At 40.0% G+C, this 19778-nt stretch overlaps 1 protein-coding gene across 7 annotated transcripts in view; it reads left to right on the plus strand.

Moving 5' to 3' along the window:
* The window catches only part of focad (focadhesin), a 240760-nt gene that overhangs the window by 201610 nt on the left and 19372 nt on the right, over positions 1-19778 (plus strand). For 5 of the 7 annotated variants that reach the window (XM_069926741.1, XM_069926735.1, XM_069926745.1 and 2 more), the window contains 4 exons: positions 7600-7728; positions 8730-8845; positions 12491-12751; positions 18332-18421. In XM_069926741.1, the coding sequence (XP_069782842.1) occupies positions 7600-7728; positions 8730-8845; positions 12491-12751; positions 18332-18421 (596 nt within the window). Of the gene's footprint in view, positions 1-7599; positions 7729-8729; positions 8846-12490; positions 12752-15999; positions 16110-16895; positions 17116-18331; positions 18422-19778 lie in introns of those variants that run through there. The other 2 variants (XM_069926774.1, XM_069926764.1) reach the window with 2 other exon arrangements.

Consider the following 19778-nt stretch of genomic DNA (forward strand, 5'->3'; position numbering starts at 1 on the left):
GTAAGGGTCCCGCTATGTCCACGTGAATGTGGTCAAACCTTCGTTCCATTGACTCGAAAGGCTGCGAGAAGACCTTGGTGTGCCACTGTCCCTTGGCTGTTTGGCATTGCATGTACGTCTTGGCCCACCGCTGACTTGTTTCCACAACCCATGCCATGCTTACTTGCTGGCCACCGACCAGACGGTGGTCCTGATCGATGGATGTGCCAGCCCGTGGATGAAATCGAAAACTCGTCGCCTCCATGCCGTTGGGACAATAGGTCAAACCTGACCAGTGGCCATGTTGCACAGGAGGGTAGTGTTACCTGTGCCGAATCGGATATCCTGAAGCTGCAGCCCTTTGACAGTGGTCCTATACTGAGTTATCTTGCCGTCCTGCTGCTGTGCCTCTGCCAGTTGCATGAGATCCAGTCCATTAGCCAGAGAGTGGATTCTCTGTCTTGACAAGGTGTCCGCGACCACGTTGTCTTTTCCCGAGATGTGTCTTGCGTCATGGTGTACTCTGAGCTGTAAGATAAGTGTCTCTGCTGCAGGCTGACCAGGGGTCAGAGATCTTGGCCAGGGTGAACGTCAATGGCTTGTGGTCCGTAAAAGCCCTTCCCTCTAGGAAGTACCAGAAGTGGCGGATGGCTAAGTACAGCACCAGTAGCTCTCTGTCGAAAGCACTGTACTTTAGCTCCAGGGGCCACAGATGTTTGCTGAAGAAAGCTAGCAGAAGCCAACTTTCTTCAATTTGCTGCTCCAGAATTCCACCAATTGCCGTTTCTGAGGCATTGACAGTGAGGGCTTTGGGTGTGTCTGACCTGGGGTGGGCCTGGAGTGCAGCATTAGCCAGGACTTTCTTTGTTTCTACGAACGCTAGTGTGCAGTCGTCGTCCCAGATCAAGTCCTTCGCCTTGCCGGTCATCAGGATGAAGAGTGGGTGCATGGTTCAAGCCGCTGCAGGGATGAATCTGCGATAAAAGTTGACCACCCTGAAGCCCTTTGGTTGTACTGGGTCTCGGGAAGTTATGATTAGCCTGCACCTTGTTGGGTAGTGGTGTAGCCCCACATTTGCTAATCCTGTGGCCGAGAAAGTTAATCGTGCTCAGCCCGAACTGGTATTTAGCCAGGTTGATAGAAAAGCTGAACTTACATAAGCAACTGTAGAGGCTTCGGAGGTGTTGTAAATGCTCCTGCCGGGTTCTGAACGCCACCAGGATATCGTCTAAGTAGACGAAGTTGCCGTCCAGGTCTCAGCCCACCACGTCCATCAGCCGCTGGAAGGTCTGTGCCACATTCTTGAGCCCGAATGGCATCCTCAGGAACTCGAACAGCCCAAATGGAGTGATGATGGCTGTCTTGCGAATGTCATCAGGGTGCACCGCGATTTGGTGGTACCCTCGCACCAAATCCAGTTTAGAGAAGATTGTCGCTCCGTGCGGGTTTGTTGCAAAGTCCTGGATATGCGGCATGGGGTAACCATTTGGAGTGGTGGCCTCGTTAAGCCAATGGTAGTCGCCACACGGTCTCCAGCCCCCAGATGCTTTAGACACCATATGCAGGGAAGAAGCCCATGAACTGTCTGACCGCCGAGCAATGCCTAATTCCTCGAGCTTGCGAAACTCCTCCTTGGACAGTTGGTGCTTCTCCGGGGGAAGTCGTCTTGCCCTTGCATGGAGAGGTGGACCCTTGGTAAGGATGTGATGCCTGATGCCATGTTGGGGCACCTCCACCATGAACTGCCCAGAACTTGGCCAGCACCTTGGTGAACTCATCATCTGAGCTGTGGACGGATTCCAGGTGCAGTGCCGGAAGCCTGGCGTCCCTCAGTGCAAAAGTTTGGAACGTCTCCACGTGCACAGGTCTCTTGCCCTTGAGGTCTACTAGGAGACTGTGGACCCGCAGGAAGCCCACTCTGAGGAGTGGCTGTTCCACTGCACCCAGCATGAACTTCTATGAGAAGTGAGTGCCTCCGAACTCCATCTCGGCCCTAGTGTGCTATAGGTCCGTATGCTGCTGTTATTGGCAGCCTTCAACATGGGGCCCACTTGCCTGCATCTAGTGTCCAGACCTATTGGGGCCATCACTCTGACCTCTGCTCCTGTATCCACCAAGAAACATCTACTGGAAAGGTGATCCCATACGTACAGGAGGTGCTCTCAATGGCCATCTGCCCTGGCCATCAGTAATGGCTGGCCTTGTTGTTCCCCTGGAACTCGCAGGGTGATCAGCATCGGCTGGCCTTAGAGCCCCATCTTTGATGGTAGAAGCATTATCTCTCCTTGGACTCGTCCCTGCCTCTTGCCTGCTGCTCCTTTCCAGGGCCTACCTTGATCTGGTTGCGAGACTTCGTGACGAGCCCGACAGTAGCCAAACATTTCTGTTTCGGCTTCCACAGAATACCTGCCCGTGCTGTGACTTTCCAGGGGTCGCTTAAATCTGTGTCAACCAGGAGCAGTTGGATGTCATCGGGCAGCAGCTCCAAGAACGCCTGCTCGAACATGATGCAGGGCTCGTGGTTTCCCAGGAAGGCCAGCATCTCGTTCATGAGTACTGATGGGGATCTGTCCCCTAGCCCATCCAGGTGGAGCAGCCTTGCCCCTCTCTCTCGCTGCGAAAGCCCGATGGTCTCAGTTAATAGCTCTTTGAAGGCATGTAAGTGCCTACCGATGGTGGCCTGTGGATGAAGTTGGCAACTCTGTCTGCAGTCTCAAATCCAATGCACTGACACGTGGTAGTACTATGTGGTGTCAGATGTGATGCCTGAATCTGGAACTGAACCTCAGCCTGGTCGAACCACACGCCGGGTCGAACTGTCCCGAAGGTCGGGAGCTTGAGGCCGACTGCGCTGATTGCAGCTTCGCTATCCATCGCTGGGTTTAGATGCCATCTAAACCGTCAGGGTCACCAATTGTAGCCGACTGCTACAAAGAAAGTAGTATGGGACGTTAAGCTATGAGACTTATTGAGGCTGGAAAAGCTCCTTTTATACAGTTGGAGTTCCCACCGTTTATTTGATTGGCTGACATCAGCTGCATGAATAACAATAGCGGGCAGGAACATTCTTGCATGTGAATACCCTTCTTCCCCAGCCTGTTATTGATCTGTTAGCTGGGCAGCTTGGCCATCACCATTTTAGGACTGCTAGTCTTGTACTGCTCCAGCTTTCAACCGCACCGGTTTGCTGTGTTAAGGGACGCGTTACAGTGTGTTATGCTGGTGTTTACTACTGCGCGCACCACGCGATGTGCCGGCTCAATCTCTGCGGTGGCAGGCCGCCACTAGCTGACCTTTTGTCTGTAAGCACAATCAAATTGAATGAAAAAGCAAATTGTGTAAAGGATGCAGAAAGTCTACAGACAGAAAAAGAATAGCTAAGTGAGTGGGCAATGGTCTGGCAAATGGTAAATAATATGCAAGGTCATCCATTATGGAAGAACAAAATAGTAGATCAGATTATATGTGCAGAGAGACTTGGTGCTTCTGCTTGAATTGAAAAAAGTTGGTTTGCAGGTGCCACAGGTTATCAAAAAGGCAAATGGAATGTTGACCTTCATTGCTGGAGGGATTGAATTTAGCAGCAGGGAGATCCTGCTGCAACTGTAGAGCGTACTGTTGTGACCACCATGCAGTTCTGGACTTGCTTGGTTTGGAGGCTTTGCAGAGAAGGTTGACCAGGTTTATTCCAGAGATGGGGACTTAGCATATGAGGAGAGATTAAGTTATCAGAGATAATAAATTTTAAAAATATTTACATTTAAAATTTTTATTTTTTTTAAATTTTAGAGATAGAGCATGATAACAGGCCATTTTTGCCCATGAGTCGATGCCACCCAATTAATCTCCACCTCTACTACATTTCAAACTTGTTGGAATTTAGAAGAATGAGCGGGGAGCTTTTGGAACCAATAAAGCTAGGAAATGGATAGGTAAGATAGAGTCAGGAATGTTGTTTACATTGGTAGGTAAGACAGAACTAGGGGACATAACTTCAAGATTCAGAGGAGTAGATTTAGGCCGAGATGAGAATGAACTGCTTCTCACAGAGAGTAGTGAATCTATGGAATTTTCTGCCCAAGGAAGCAGTAGAAGCTATCTCATTGAATATACTTAGATTTTTGGAAATTAAGGGTAATGGAGAAAGGGCAAATAGATGGAGTTGTGGCCACAGCCAAAATCAGCCAAGATCTTATTAAATGGTGGAGCAGGCTCAACCTACCATATAGCCTCCACCTGGTCCGCCTTCTGTTCTTACTGCATTGCCATTGAGATATACGCATGGATAAATTTAGGAATAGATTTTTTTAAATGGACAAATTCTCATTCTGCACTTGTAATTTGCTGATTCAAAATTATACTACAGATCGAGTACCCCTTTTCCGAACTGCCTGGGACCAGAAGTGTTTCAGACATGGGATTTTTTTTTGATTTTTGGAATACCCTTTACAAAATGCACTCATTCACTCAGACTTAAAGATACATGCACACGTATTATAATACAAATATTTACATATGCACAAATTAACAGTAGTAAGCATATACCATCTATACTCATGTAATTATCAATACCATATAGTAGTTGACCCCTACCTTTTAGGCCTAAAAATTGGGTGGTTTTCTTTGTATGACCAGTATAAAAATCAACCCCCCCCCCTCCCCCATTTTTGGCCTTGGCCACCTGCCCATCCAAAATACTGATGCTCCAACAGCGGATCCTCACCCCCACTACCCGCCAATCTGAACTCCAACCGCGGATCCTTGCCCTCGCATCCGAACTCCTAACCGCAGATCATCATCCCAGCATCTGCCTATCCAAACTCCCCACCGATGATCCTTGCCCCAGCACCTGGCCATCCAAACTCCCAACTGGAGATCCTTGACCCGACGCTCACCCATTCCTCCCACTGCCCACCCATCCGAACCTCTGACCACAAATCCTTGTCCTCATCCCGGCCACCCACCCCTCTGAGCTACCAATGCCCCAACCATGAACTTACCACCTGGTCCCAGCCATTCAAGCTCTCGACAGAATGACACAGGTACTCATGAGGTCAAATGTTTGACCCGTGTAAAAGTCAATGGCCCCCTTTTTTTTGCCCAAAAAAGTGGTCCAAAAGATTCGACAATTACATGAGTATTGAAAAATCTACATTCATAATGCACTACTTATGTCCACTACGTCCCATTCTCCAATTGGGATTTCTGAACTCTATGATCAATTATTTATTATAAGACGATGGACAAAAAATGTTTCGTACATTGGGTCATTTCAGATTTCGGATATTCGGTTAAGGGGTATTCAACCTGTATTAGTAATTCTTCATTAATACATGTATTCATTGAGTTAATTGAATGTGAAAGTACACTTTTAAAATGTACATTAATTGTGGAGATTATGCTAAATCTAACAAAACTGCATACTTGGGATGAAAGGGAAGCATTTAAATTATCAAGAAGCAGCATTAACTGCTTTGGGGGAAGGAGCTGTGAACAGAGATCGATCGGCCTTTATAAAATGCCAGTTGATGGAGATTTTAAATAGACTTTCCTTTTAAAGGATGCACTTAAGCATGAAGCATTGACTTCAGATCAACATTGGCAAAAGGTAGCATTGGTTCCAAATGGTCCAGCCTACATGAGAATTGATGTCAGAAAATGTATGTTGATCCAAAGGACAATCAGGAAGAAGCTGAGTAATGAGCTTCAAACTCCATTTCCATTGTGCTGATACCTACATCGATGGAGGTGCTGGCTGTGGTGTGTGATCATTCTGAAGTTTCTGCTCAAGGTTGAACATCTAGCAGTCCTTAGGGTGACGACTAAAAATGGGATTAATTGGTTATTTATCTCTTACACTTTTTTAGAATATCACCGTGTGAACGTTTTATTACTTCTTGGTCTTCAAAGTTACTTCTTCTGTATGAATTACTTCATGATGATAGTTTTGAGCAAACCATTGACTTAACTGATCCTTGACAAAACCTATCAGGAGGAGTAAGTGTCTGAAAACTTGACCAAAAGATAATATTGGGTGCTATCGTAGTTTCTATTTTGGTGAATGATTCAGATCAGTGGCTCTCAACCTTTTTCTTTCCACTCACGTACCACTTTGAGTAATCCCTTTGCCATAATGCTCTGTGATTAGTAAGGGATTGCTTAAGGTGGTATGTGAGTGGGAAGGGAAGGTTGAGAATCACTGCTCTAGATGCCATTGTTACTAAAATATTTTGCTTGATAAAAAACTGTCATTGTCCCATTTCCTTTGGAGTTATGAAACCATGCACATAATGAGTCAATTAGGTATGATTAAAGCAGTGGTTTTCAACCTTTTCCTTTCCACCTACATACCACCTTAAGCAATCCTTTACTAATCACAGAGCACCTATGGCATAGGGATTACTTAAAGTGGTATGTGAGTGGAAAGAAAAAGGTTGAGAACCACTGATTTAGATTACTTCCATTATCTTTATTTACCTTGAAGTTCTTACACTACAAAAAAGCCTCTTAATTGCAATGGCTGCAGGGTGATGCCTGACTTTTGAGCTGTCTGTTATCCACAAGAAAGGTAATGCTTTTGGACATTAGAGAATTTCAGTCTAGGGAATACTCATGGTACAAGATGCTCCTACATCTGTTTAATTTGCTAAATAAAGCAACAAGTATGTGTAGGATACGTCAGTTTTAGTAACTCATTTTATTCCCGTGGAGACACCCACAGCTGCACATCTGATGTGGATTATTAGACAGAGTTCTGACTTCTGTGGACAGCTCCATTCACTCACAGCTGGGATACTGATCTTGAGATGAGAATGTTATGAAGAGTTTGTACTAGCTGAGGTTATGACAGGACCAAGTGGCATTGTCAATAAGCCATCATTTGATCAGGGTTACACATTGATACTGAGGATAATGTCAACATTTCCATTCTAGAACAATGATTCTGGCCAGCCAAATTATCAATCCAAAAGGTTTTTTTGTATTTGGAAAAAAAAACCACCAACTCTCTGTTCTAAACAATTGTCTTTTCTGCAAATCACTGGAGTTTTTCCAAGATCTTTGCAGTTTTTTTTAAGGTACTTCTGAGATGGCAAAAACACAGATTAATTTTGATTAATCAAATTGCTCCCTTATGCTTTCCTGGAGTGAAGTAAATCAGATGTTTTCAAGAATCTGTTTACCATTTAACTGGTTTCGACAATGAGTTGCCACTGGCTTCAAACTCTATATAGATACTCTACATCATCTGGGATTGAATACAAATTAAATGAGGGGCTCAAACCTTTTGATTGAATGTTTTGAAATAATTTTTAGAAACCTAAGTTTTTGTGGAATGCTATTAACACTTATTTAATAATGATCTGAACTCAGAGTTTTGCTCATTGTCATATAACATTCATAGTGTACGTGATGGTAGGATGGTATACAATTTATTCCAATGAAAGTATGATCAACTTGCACCGGTTTATTATTAAGTTTCTTCTGCACTTTTTAAGTAATGGTATTGGTGCACCAGAAAATAAGTCATGATCTGGAACACAAAATTAAATGGGAAACATTTAAAAATCACAATATTTTGCCACATTATCACAATGTATTTTTCTCTATCTTTATTTTCAGGTCCTGAGTCCATTCCTTCCCAGCTAGTGAAGGTTTTGCTAGGGCCGATCGTTACATGTGGGAAGAGTTTTCAATATCCACCTGTAAATTGGGCTTCCATACTATCTCCACTAATGAGACTCAATTTCAGTAAGTTATGAAACATGTCATGATTGATTGACATTTGTAAATGGCCATTCTTTTTCTTTCTTCATTTTTAAAATATTAAATTGCAACAGTGTATATTGGAGAGCATGCCCACTCATCTTGACTATGCAAAACTCTGCTTCTTCTTCTTTCATCCTGGTGATGAAGGGATTCAATGAAGAGATTTTATTGAGATTCCTATGATGTAGAAATGTTTAATTTTGGCAAGGAATTTTGAACTGCCTTAAAGAAAGTAGTTTCCTAATGGGAGATGATCTGCCAAGTGGTGAACTTATAAATGAGTCATTTCAAAACATGAGCACTTTTGGAAGTGTATTTTCCTTCAGAAGCTCATTTGTAAATCAATAGTGAGGTATGAAATTTGAATATCCTTTCATATTATTACATTAAAAAAATGGGGGAAAATTATCTACTTTAAAGCAGTTTAGCTTAAAGCTATTGGTCAAGAGCTGCAAACACAATATGATGAAGTAATGAGAGGTTCTACATTGACAGATTAGTTTCTGTATCAGATTTGATCATCTGACTGGTGGATTTGATATGACCTTGTTGTCAAATGAACTGTTTGCAGGTAGTGTAATTTCCCATTGATTTATACATTGGAAATTCCAATGATAACACATAGCCAGATCATGGTCTCTTGTAATGGGCAAGGGAGTAAGTTAAAGTTGGCTTTTCTATGGGTTGCAGCATGGCATAGAATTACAATTACATTGACTCACAACATCACCCTTCCTGCTGCAATTAGATCATGTAATTTTAAAAGCCACAGTTCTATAAGACAAGGTTTCTGTAATGCGTTTCCCATTTATTTTAAAATATGCATCCCATGCTGATTACACTGCTGTTCTATTCATCTTAAATTTTTTGGGGAAGCAAACTGTAATCTGGGACTTTGATGTATACAAATCTGACAGTAAACAGCGCCATATAGTGGTCATGTTGAAGTGCACCAGCTGATGCAACTTTTCCCCCTAACTTAGGTGAAGATGTCCAGCAATATTGCATTGAAGTAGCAGTGACCCAGGCTCAGACATCCCAATGTGCTGCAATGTTTTTAGGAATGTGGATAGCACCACCATTAGTGCACGGCCTTAATGTAGGTATAGATTATTATTACTCTCTTTATTTTCCTCTAAAGAATTTTATTCTTTCAGGTTTTTTCACTTGTAAAATATTTGTAAAGAAATATGTACTCATACAGAAATATGTACTCAGAAATATGTAATCATTATTATTGGTCAAACTGTGCCTACCGATGAGCTGCTTGATGCTGTGGTTTGTGGCTATTTATGATTGGTGTGAGACAGTCAAGTTAGATTTCCGGTTCCCTTACTTTTCCATTTTTTTCCCAAATCATCTATCTTCGAAACACTCATCTTTCATTGTGCCTCCCCCTTTTCATTCATCTCATCTTCCCTCACTCTGTTCTTTCTGATAGTGGGTCCTTTGCCAGTTCAATACATCAATGTTCAGACAGCTGAAATTTCCTCACTGTTAACTTGGATTGGCCATTTCTCTGCAACTCTGGCAGAAACATAATCCCTAAATGTGCCTTGAAGGCAAAATGAATTTTGTTTCCAATTTTTCACTTTATTTCCTTTTGTTTTAATGTGTCTGTCTGTTTAAGGAAGCTTCATAGTGCTAAGTTTTCATAATGCAAGCAGAATTTACATTGTGATTCCAATCTTTTAATCTGTTGTACATCAAGGAGAATCAAAAGACTAGGATAATTCTAAATAATATTTCACTTTCCTGCATTCAGCTTGGTTATGTTCTAAGGTATAGTATTTCCATTAAACCCAGATTTATTTCCACTGGGAAATTTAGAAGGAACAAGACCCAAATTAAAATTGTCAATCTATGAAAAAAAAATTTGTTGAAATAGTTGGCAGAAACAAAGAAATATATTGCAGTGACTTGGAAATCAGATTCATATTTAGATAGAATGCAGAAATCCAAAGCTGTATTCCTTTAGAGAAAATTACATACAGTTTGAGAAATAAATATTCTATATTCTTTTGCAAATTTGGAGCCCATATACATGATTTTTAGATATAAATATGTAGAAATGTTCTTCCAGCCTCTTAAGACCTGTGTTAACCTTCTTCCTTAAATGGAAAATGATCAGATAAAATCTGTTGAGTTCCAGTGTGTTGGGGAGCGATGCTTCTGGCAATCTACGATAATACACTGTTTCTTTATCTTTTTCTTCCTTCTATACTATATATAACTTTTTATAATATTCTTGATGAGGGATTACAACCATCATCTAATGAATGAAATTTCCTTCAATTTAAGCACTCATTTTATTTTATAATGAATTAATGTATGGAATTTTTCTGAATAAAATTCTAAATAATATTTTATCAGTCTTTTATAATGTGCAGTGCCTATGAGAAGGCTTTTTGGAGCAGTTTGTGGTTGAGCCAATGAGGAAAAGGCAATTCCTGATTTGGTGCTGTGGAGGGGCAAGTCGTGTTGAGAAAGTAAGGATTCTGCAAATGGACTTGAATAGATTGAAAGAAGTGGAAGAATTAATACAGCACGGGGAAATGTATGGTCTTAAACTTTGGTAGAAAGAATAAGAAAGTCAACTATTTTCTAAATGAGGAGAGAATTTAGAAGGCAGAGATCCAAAGTGACATAGGAGTCCTAGTGAGTTAACTTGCAGGTTGAGTTAGTAGAAAGGAAGACCAATTCAATATCAGCATTCATTTTGAGGGGATTAGAATAAAAAGGCAAAGGTGTAATTCTGATCCTTTACAAGGCATTGATCAGATCATATTTGAAGTATTGTGAGCAGTTTTACGCCCTATGTCGAAGGAAGGTGTTGGAGAGGATCCAGAGCAGATGTATGAGAATGATCCCAGCGATGATATGAGAAACATGTGCTGGTTCAGGGTCTGTACTTGCTGGAATTTAGAAGGATGAGGAGATCTCATCAAAACATTCTGAATATTGGATAGAGAGGTCGTGGAAAACACGTTTCCAGTAGTTGGAAAGTCTCGGACCAGAGGGCACGGCTCAGAATAAAACGACATCTCTTTAGAATAGAGATGAGAAATTTCTTCAGCAAGAGAGCCGTTAATCTGTGAAATTTATTTCCGCATCCAGCTGTGGAGGCCAAGTCATTAGGTATATTTAAAGTAGAGATTGATGGATTATGGGGAGAAGGCAGAAGAATGGGTTTGTAAGGAAAAATACATTAGCCATGATTTGAATGGTAGAGTTGACTTGATGGGCTGGTTGGGCCTAATTCTGCTCTTCTGTCCTCTGGTCTTGATTTCCATTTATTGCATGTCATTGTTTTATGTACCCACGCACTTGCAGCAAACAAGAATTTCATTGCATTGTGTGAGTGTGTGTATAAAACAAATAGATAAATAAATGATTATCAAATGCAATATTTATCCCTGCTCTGGGTTTTGAATAGTTTGAAGAATGAAAGGGAGATGAAACATAAGGCATGAAGATTATTTTACTCGAATAACTCAGGTATAGAATACAAAAGCGATGACATTATACTGAAACTATACAAAACATGTTAAGCCACATCCAGGGTGCTGTGTATCATTTTGGTCACTACTTTACATGAAGGATATAATAACATAAGAGAGGGTGTAGAAGTGACTTAACAGAATGTATCAAAACTGGAGAATTTTAGCCATGACATTGTTATTGAGGCTGAAGTTCTTCACTTGGGACCAAAGAAGACTGGTAAAGTTTCATCGAAGTGATTTAAATTATTAGGGACTTGAGAAGAGCAAAAATTAAGTTGATTGAAGTATGAGAGCGAAGTTGAGGAAAACACACTTGACCTAAAGCAGAGACTGGTTTCATAATCGCTGCCTGAATGGATGATAGAGGCTGAAATCCTAATCGCATTTTAAAAAGTATTTGGAGGAGCACATGAAATGCCTTAACCAGCAGACTAAGAAATCAGGTGTTTGACTAATTGAACAAGCACAAGATTTTTCCAGCCTGGACACAATAGCCTCATAAGTTTATGCCATATGCAAGTATGATTACTTGCTTATCATCACCGTACATCTAAGTTGCATGTCACACAAAAGGACCAGGATTTTGACAATTGTTTTTTGAAACGTCCTTTTTACTCACCAATTCCAATCATTTTTTTTGACCATTACGTAAACCTACTGGTGCTTTCTTAGCAGCCATTGAACTATATTATCATTTTTGAATGAAAAACATATTGGGCGTGTCATAAAAGGAGTACAACACACAATGTGTGTGAGCTCTGCAATTTTCAGTCAGATGGATGATTTCAAATTCAATTCCCAGAATAGTTAACAAATATTTCCTCTCTCTAGAACTTCTGTCTCTATTACATTTCTAAATCATTATTTGGAAAAAAATATAAAGAAAATAAAGGTAGTTATTCGAAATGTATAGAGAAATTTGACAGGAACAGACGACAATATCCACAAGCTCTTAATTAATCTTTCCAATTACACTTTCAAAACACAAAGACAGATCTTCAACCTGGGTAGTGCTTAAGGTCATCAAGAGGTCAACTATTGTATACTGTACACAACTAACTGCAAGGCATAATCAAACATGTTTTGTGGTACTATCCTCTTATCCTCATTCAACTCCCATGACAAATTCCATGAGTGAATTGCAACTTGGATAATGGGTCAAGGCTGTCATCCTTCTCTATGGTTGTGGTAACTTTATTTAAATACAGATTTATATTTGGTGCTCCTCCTTTAATCTACAGCTAGCCATGAGAAAATATCTTTTTACTACACTTGCTTCCTGGATGAAACATGTGCCAGAGGATAAACTTCAGACATTTATTGAAGTCCTTGCAGTCCAATACTTCACAAGAGACAACAAGCAGAAAAGCCCAGAACTTTGCCTTTCTATTCTGCAAGGGCTAAATGAAGCCATGAAGATTCCCAACCATGTGCAGCACAGCTGGAGCATATTGTGCAGAAGTGTTGAGAAAATTTTGGAGATGCTGCCCAATAAAATCCAGGTACTATTTTTCATTTAGAGCAAAAGATTCAATTTACGGAGTGCGCTTCATCCAGAGTGTATCTCAAAGCTTTTAGCAAGATGGTGAGGAGCTTATCTGTTGGGAGTGAGGAGTAGCGGTAAAGAGCTTTGGTACGTGGGAGGACCATAGTAAAGTCACATCAAAATATAAACAAGAACATCCGAAATATTTCTAAATAAAACATTGATCCAAAGTTATAGTTAAATGAAAAATCCATCCTTCCTTTTATCTCCTGCTCTGAAATGCTTTAATCCACATTTTATGGGCTCTCCCCATTGTAATATTGAAAACCTGGATTCTGTTATCCTTCTCCTTGAATCTTTTCATAAATCTTGCACTTCCTTGTTTCTGAACATGTTCATGGAAATCTGGCACTTCATGAAATGTAGCAGCTAAATGCTGACCTTCCTGTTGGGAACTTCTGGCAACAGTTATCAAAATCAGGCCCATTTCATTCCCAGCTTAAGTCGCTCTGCAGCTATATCACTAGCAATAAGATTAAATTCTATTTCTATCTATCTCCATGTTTTAGAAAGTGTTTTGGGCATTCAGGTAAAGTACTTTTTAAACTTTTTTTTGTCTTTTGTTCTAGGTATTCTGTAAGAAGGTATTAATTCCTGATTGCCAGTGTCAATTCTTTCTCTTCCTGGATATATTTTGTTCCAGCTCTACAGTTTCAGTAATCTCTCCCTTTCAATGTGCTTACTTGTAATGCCCCTACCTACACTCCATCACAAAAAAAATATACATTTTTAATTGAACAGATCACTGGTTCCAGCCAAATTTAAGTTCCAAGTGGTTCTCTTTTGGCCTTGCTTTAATTTTCTAATTTGTGTATAACTCAGCCAGTGATCCAAAGGTTAACTTTCTGTCTGCATCAGTTGGTTTTCTGTGAACAGTTGGATCTTCCCACTCCCCATCCAGATTTGTCCTTAGCAAACAGACAACTGCTTGTCATTGTAATAGAGAACACACTCTGCTTCCCAATGATAGTCCCCTATTATTGCCATGTTCCATTTCCATGCTCCTATTTTGATGAAAAATGTGGTCAGTTTGGTCAGAAATGACCAAAGGACAGGATTGGCTGATGCAGGCACCAGGATTTAGATGTTTCAAAGGGGATAGGAAGGGAGGTAAAAGAGAGGGAGAGTAGCATTCCCTAGCATGGATAGTAGAAATGGGGGACATTGTGGAGTGATTGTCTACAGAGTCAGTTATGGTGGCAGTCAGAAAGAGGAAGGGAGTAATCACTCTATTGGGAGTAATCTTCAGGCTCACAAATAGCCATCAGGACATAAAGGAACAGATAAGTAGGCAGATTTTGGAATGATACAGAAATAATATGAGAGACTTCAACTTCCCCAATATTGACTGACACCTTCTTCTTCCAAGTGAAATAGATGGGGCTGAATTTGTCAGGTGTATCCACGAAGGATTCCTGACACAGTACGTGGACATGCTAACTAAGAGAGGCCATACTGGATCTAGTACTGGGTAATGAATGTGGTCAGGTGTCAGACTGCCCGGTGAGGGAGCATTTCAGTGATAATGACTACAACACCCTGATCTTTAGCATAGTTATGGGCAAGGAGAGTAGCAGACAAAATGGTAACATATTTAATTGGGGAAGGGATAATTATGATGGTATTAGACAGGAAATGGGGAGAGTAAATTGGGATCAGATGATTATGGGGAAAAATCACATAAATAATGTGGAGGATGTTTTTAGACCACTTGTGTGGAGTTCTGGATAGGTTTGTCCCACTGAAACAGGGAAAAGATGGCAGGATAAGGGAACCATGGTTAACAAAAGAGGTGAAGCAGCTAGTTAAGAGGAAGAAAGTAGCATACATAAGGTTTAGGAATGGCTCATGAAAATTATATGGTAGCCAGGAGGAATTTAAGAAAGGACTTGGGAGAACTTAGAAGGGAGCACAAGAAGAACTTGGAACATAGGATCAAGGTAAATCCTAAGACATTATATGCATTTGTGAAGAACCGAAGGATGACTAGAGTGCAGATAAGGCTGCTTAAGGATAACAAAGGCAATGTGTACCTGGAGGTAGAGGAGATAGGAGAGGTCCTAAAGGAAACCTTTGTTTCAGTGTTCACCTGAGAGGGATCTTGGTCATGTGAGGTCAGTTTAGAACAGGCTTACATGCTGGCACATATTGAGGTTAAGAAAGAAAAAGTGCTGGATCTTTTTAAAAGCATTTGGATTGATAAGTCCCTGGGACTGGATTAGATATACCCCGGTTTACTACAGGAGGCAAGGGATGAGATTGCTGGAGAATTGGCAATGATCCTTGAATCCTTCCTAGCTGCAAAGGAGGTACTTGCAGATTGGAGAAGGGCAAATGTAGTCCACTTGTTTAAAACAGGTAATAGGGAAAATGTAATATTGCCCAGTAAGTCTTGCGTCAATGATGAGCGAACTATTGGAGAGGATTCTTAGAAATAGAATTTATGAGCATTTATGAAGGATAGTCAGTGTGGCCTTGTGATGGGCAGGTCATGCCTCATGAACTGACTGAATTTTTTGAGTAAGTAGATTGATGAAGGTAAGATGGTAAATATTATGAATGTGGATTTTAGTAAATGATTTGACAAGGTTCTCCCATGGTGGACTCATTCAGAAAGTCATGAGGATACATGGAACTTTGGCTATGTGGATTCATAATTGACTTTCAGATTTGGAATTAAGAGGGTAGTAGGAGATGGAACTTATTCTGCCTGGTGTTCATGACTAGTGGAGTTCTGCAGGGATCTGTCCTGGGACCCCTGCTCCTTGTGATTTTTATAAATGACCTGGGCAAAGAAGTAGAGAGATGTGTCTCTATGTTTGCAGTTGACATGAAGGTTGGAGGTGTTGTCGATTGTGTAAAAAGTTGTTGTAGGTTACAACTGGACATAGACAGGATGCAGAGTTGTGTAGAGAAGTGACAGATGGAGTTCAATCCAGATAAGTGTGAGGTGATGCATTTTAGAAGGTCAAGCTTGAAGGAAGGAATCTTGACAGTGTGGAAGAATGGCAGGACCTTGGGGACCAACTCCATAGCTCTGTCATTGTCATGCAGGTTGATAGGGTAGTTAAGAAGGCTTGTGGTACACTAGCCTTTATTGGTCAGGGAATTGAGTTCAAGAGCTGAGAGGTAATGTTGCAGCTCTATATAATTGGTTAGACCACAGTTGAAATATTGTGTTCAATTCTGGTTGTCTTATTATAGGAAGAATCTGGAAGCTTTGGAGAAGATGCAGAAGAGATTTACCAGGATGTTGCCTGGAATCGAGAATGTGACTTATGAGGCAAGGTTAACAGAGCGAAGAAGGATGAGAGGTGACTTAATAGAGGTCGACAAGATTATGAGAGGCACAGATAGGTGGACAGTCAGTCCCTTTATCCTAGGGCGACAGTAGCAAATAGCAGAGGAAGTCTGTACAAGGTGAGGGGAGGAAAGTTCTGGGGAAATGTCAGGGGTAGGTTTTTTTACACAGAGACTGGTGGGTGCCTGGAATGCATTGCCGGAGGTGGTGGTGGTGGCTGGTACAATAGGGGCTTTTGAAAGACTCTTAGACAGGCTCGTGGATCTTGGAATGTTATCAATGTGAAGTAGGCAAGGATTAAATTGTTGGGTAGGTTTATATAGGTTGGCACAACTTTGTAGGCTGAAGGGCTCATACTATGATGTAATGTTCTATATATAAATCTGCAGACTTCATCCTCACCAACACAAAACAGGAGAACTTCACATTATTTGGCTAAGAGCAACAGCAGAGGATCCCTCACACACTAGCTGATTTAGTCCAAAATAGAATCATACCATTTTATTCCAGGCCATGTATACAATCTGCTTGGTTAACATCCTCCCAGATCAAGGCCAGGTCACTCTTTCCTCCACAATGTGCTAAATCTATCTCTATCTCGGAGCTCAATCTAACAATTCAAGGAGACATAGACACAAACTGCTGATGGGCTTTTTGGACAAATTGTCTCCCCAAACTTCCGGAGGCTATTGTTGAAGCAAACCAGTTGTATATTCTTTATCTTGCTATCAGCTTTAAGTTAAATGAAGACTAAATTAAATGTTTACCTGTTATAACCCTTGCATACTGATTTTTCTAGCCTTTCCTTCTGCTGGAGATCAGATGTAAAAGGAAATGCCAGCCCATATGTAATCAGAACCTTTTTGCAGTTGGTATTGTTAATTCCTCGCTACCTATCACACCTTTCTCAGCCTGACTATGCCTTCCATGTAACCAGCTGATGGGAAGAATCACAGACTCTTTTTTTTCGCTTTCTCCCCTTCCAATGGAAAGTTTTTGGCTGATTCTCCACATGGAATAAATGAAGGATTTGGTATGTGGCCAAACATGTAAACAAACTATTGTTTAATAATATATTTATTTGTTTAATGGTAAAGAAACCACAAAGAACAGGGCAATATTCAAAATTGACAACATTCAAAATAAAAGTACAATTGTTTATTATTGTGCAATTACCCCTATGATGGAATTCTTGTTTTCATTTCTATAACTTAATCCACAGCAACTTGCACATAAAATGATGCTTATGTGTGCCACTTAAAGGAAATTCATGAAAAACCCAATTGTAGGGATGATCAGATACTGAGTGTGATAGTACAGATCTATCACCAATGTATATAGTGTATATAGTTACAGTATCTAGACTGTGCTTACAGCAATTGGCTGAGAGCTAAGCCACACCTACTGTCTGGGCCTTAAAGGGTTGTGTCCCTAGCCAGGTCGGATCATTCCGGACTGGTCGGCCACCTGTGAAGAGCTCCTGTCTTTTGCTAATAAAAGCCTTGGTTTGGATCAACAAGTCTTTGGTTCTTTCGACGAGCTCTGCACTGAGTGAATGTTTTTTGTATTGGGTTTTTCCTTCACATCCCCATCCAGAAAACACCTCCCTGCTTTAGTCCCCCGGTGTTTCGCCCCTCCTCCACCATACATAAACATTCATTCTCTCCACCACCATTTCTACTCTTAAGTGCCAAGTGCCATGTGCACTTACCCATCTAGGCTTCTCCAACAGTATCTGCTAAATCCACAGCCTCCAACAGCAAGACAGACAAAAGTCAAGGTTAATAAGTGTTATGACTTGCAGATTCCCCTCCAACACACCATTAGAAATTAGAAGATCATTCCTTCTTCATCATTGTCAAGGTCAAAAAGTGTGCCTTCATCAGAATGAATAGAATAATTGAAGACAGTGGGCTCGCCACAAATTTTCCCAGGGTAATTTAGATTGGGCAATAAATACTATTGGTTTCCAAAAGAACTTAGATCCTGAAAAAAGAAAACAGTTGTAGCATTACCATAATTAACATAGTTCCTTCACAGAATTTGGATTGGGTTCCAAGCTAGCTCTTATCATTTCATTAATATTAGTCTTTGTACATAATTCGGTGTATTGTTTCATTAATTAAAAAGAAGTCTAATAACATCGATTATGTCAATTACAGTTTGGTAGCATTGCTGTACTTTTGATTTCACGATTCAGGTTAATAATATTCTTATTTCTTGTATCATTCTTAGGTCAATGAATTGAACTTTTATGTTGGAGTTTCCAAATGCCTTTCTGAGCTAAGTGATACTGAGATTGACAGAGTGACTCAGGTAACCAAGGTAATTCCCTTTTCTTTTTCAATCTTTTCTTATTGGTTTTTATAGGAAATACCAAACAATGAAGAAAAGGGAACAAACTGAAAATACTGTATCACATATGTATATATAAAACTTCAAACAGTCAATTTCCCCCCCTCCACTAGAAAAAAAATCAAAAGTATTGTATTTTAAAAAAAAACACATCTAACCTGCTCTGATAAAAATATTAAAAAAAAATAAACAACTAACAAAAAACTGCTGAGCAGCTTATCCTGACGGTTACATATATTTTGTAGTTTTTGGTTTCTCATTTTGGGATAACACATGACATAATCTAAGATCTGGTGAACAAGTTATAATTTTTTTGCATTATTCTATGAGTCTAGGTCTGAATTAGCTGTTAGTCATCAAAAGTGCCAAAGTATTGTTTTAGATGTGGTAATTGTGTTGGAACTTTTTTTTCATGCTGTTTGGTCATGTATACATATACAATCTTTTTGGAAGAAAATTCAATTGTTTTTAGAATACCTGTATAAGATTAAACTACTTTTAGATCCGACAGTATTTTTATTGGGTAGTTTGCAACCTTTGAAAGGTTTGGGATTAGATAAGTTTCAACTTGCTTTTGTATATTTAGCTTTATCTGTAGCAAAAAAATGTATTGCTAGTATGTGGAAAGATACAAATATGATTGATATTAATAGATGGCATAATGAGATGAAATATTGTTTAATAATGGAAAAAATTACATATGTTTCGTGTGATAATTATAATTTTTTATTAATAAGTGGTTGTTATATTCAGAATATTTACATTTCAATTTATATTGATTAGATCTTAATATGTATGTTTAATTTTTTTTAATATTTTTTCTTTTTTCTTTCTTTTTGGCTCTCCTTAGGAGAGTTGGCTGAAGGGGGAGGGATTTCTTTTCTTTTTTTTTCTATACATAAAAAATAACGTTCATGTTTATGGTTAATTGTTGTATATGTTATGTACTATTTGTTTTTTGAACAAATAAATAATTTTTTTTTTAAAAGTGCCAAAGTATAATACTTTAAAAAATATATTTCAACATTGGCTTCCAGAACAGAAAAAATAGTCTGTGACATTTTTTAACATTTTCTTTTAATAACTGACATAACTGTAGACTTTACGTAGTGCTGCCTTCCAAGTCAAATAAAAGATAGAGCTACCAATAAAACATTCCTTATCGAAAGCATCCAACTCTTAGCTAAAGACCGTGTCTGTTCTATAGTGCATTCAACTGAAGCCACCTGCAAACTGGAAGAACAACACTTGTCTTCTGGCTGGGCACCCTCCAACAAGATGGCATTAACATCGACCTCCAGTTTCTGTAAAATCTCCCCATCCCTCC

This window comes from Narcine bancroftii, chromosome 1 (assembly GCF_036971445.1).
Source record: "Narcine bancroftii isolate sNarBan1 chromosome 1, sNarBan1.hap1, whole genome shotgun sequence".
Lineage (NCBI taxonomy): Eukaryota > Metazoa > Chordata > Chondrichthyes > Torpediniformes > Narcinidae > Narcine > Narcine bancroftii.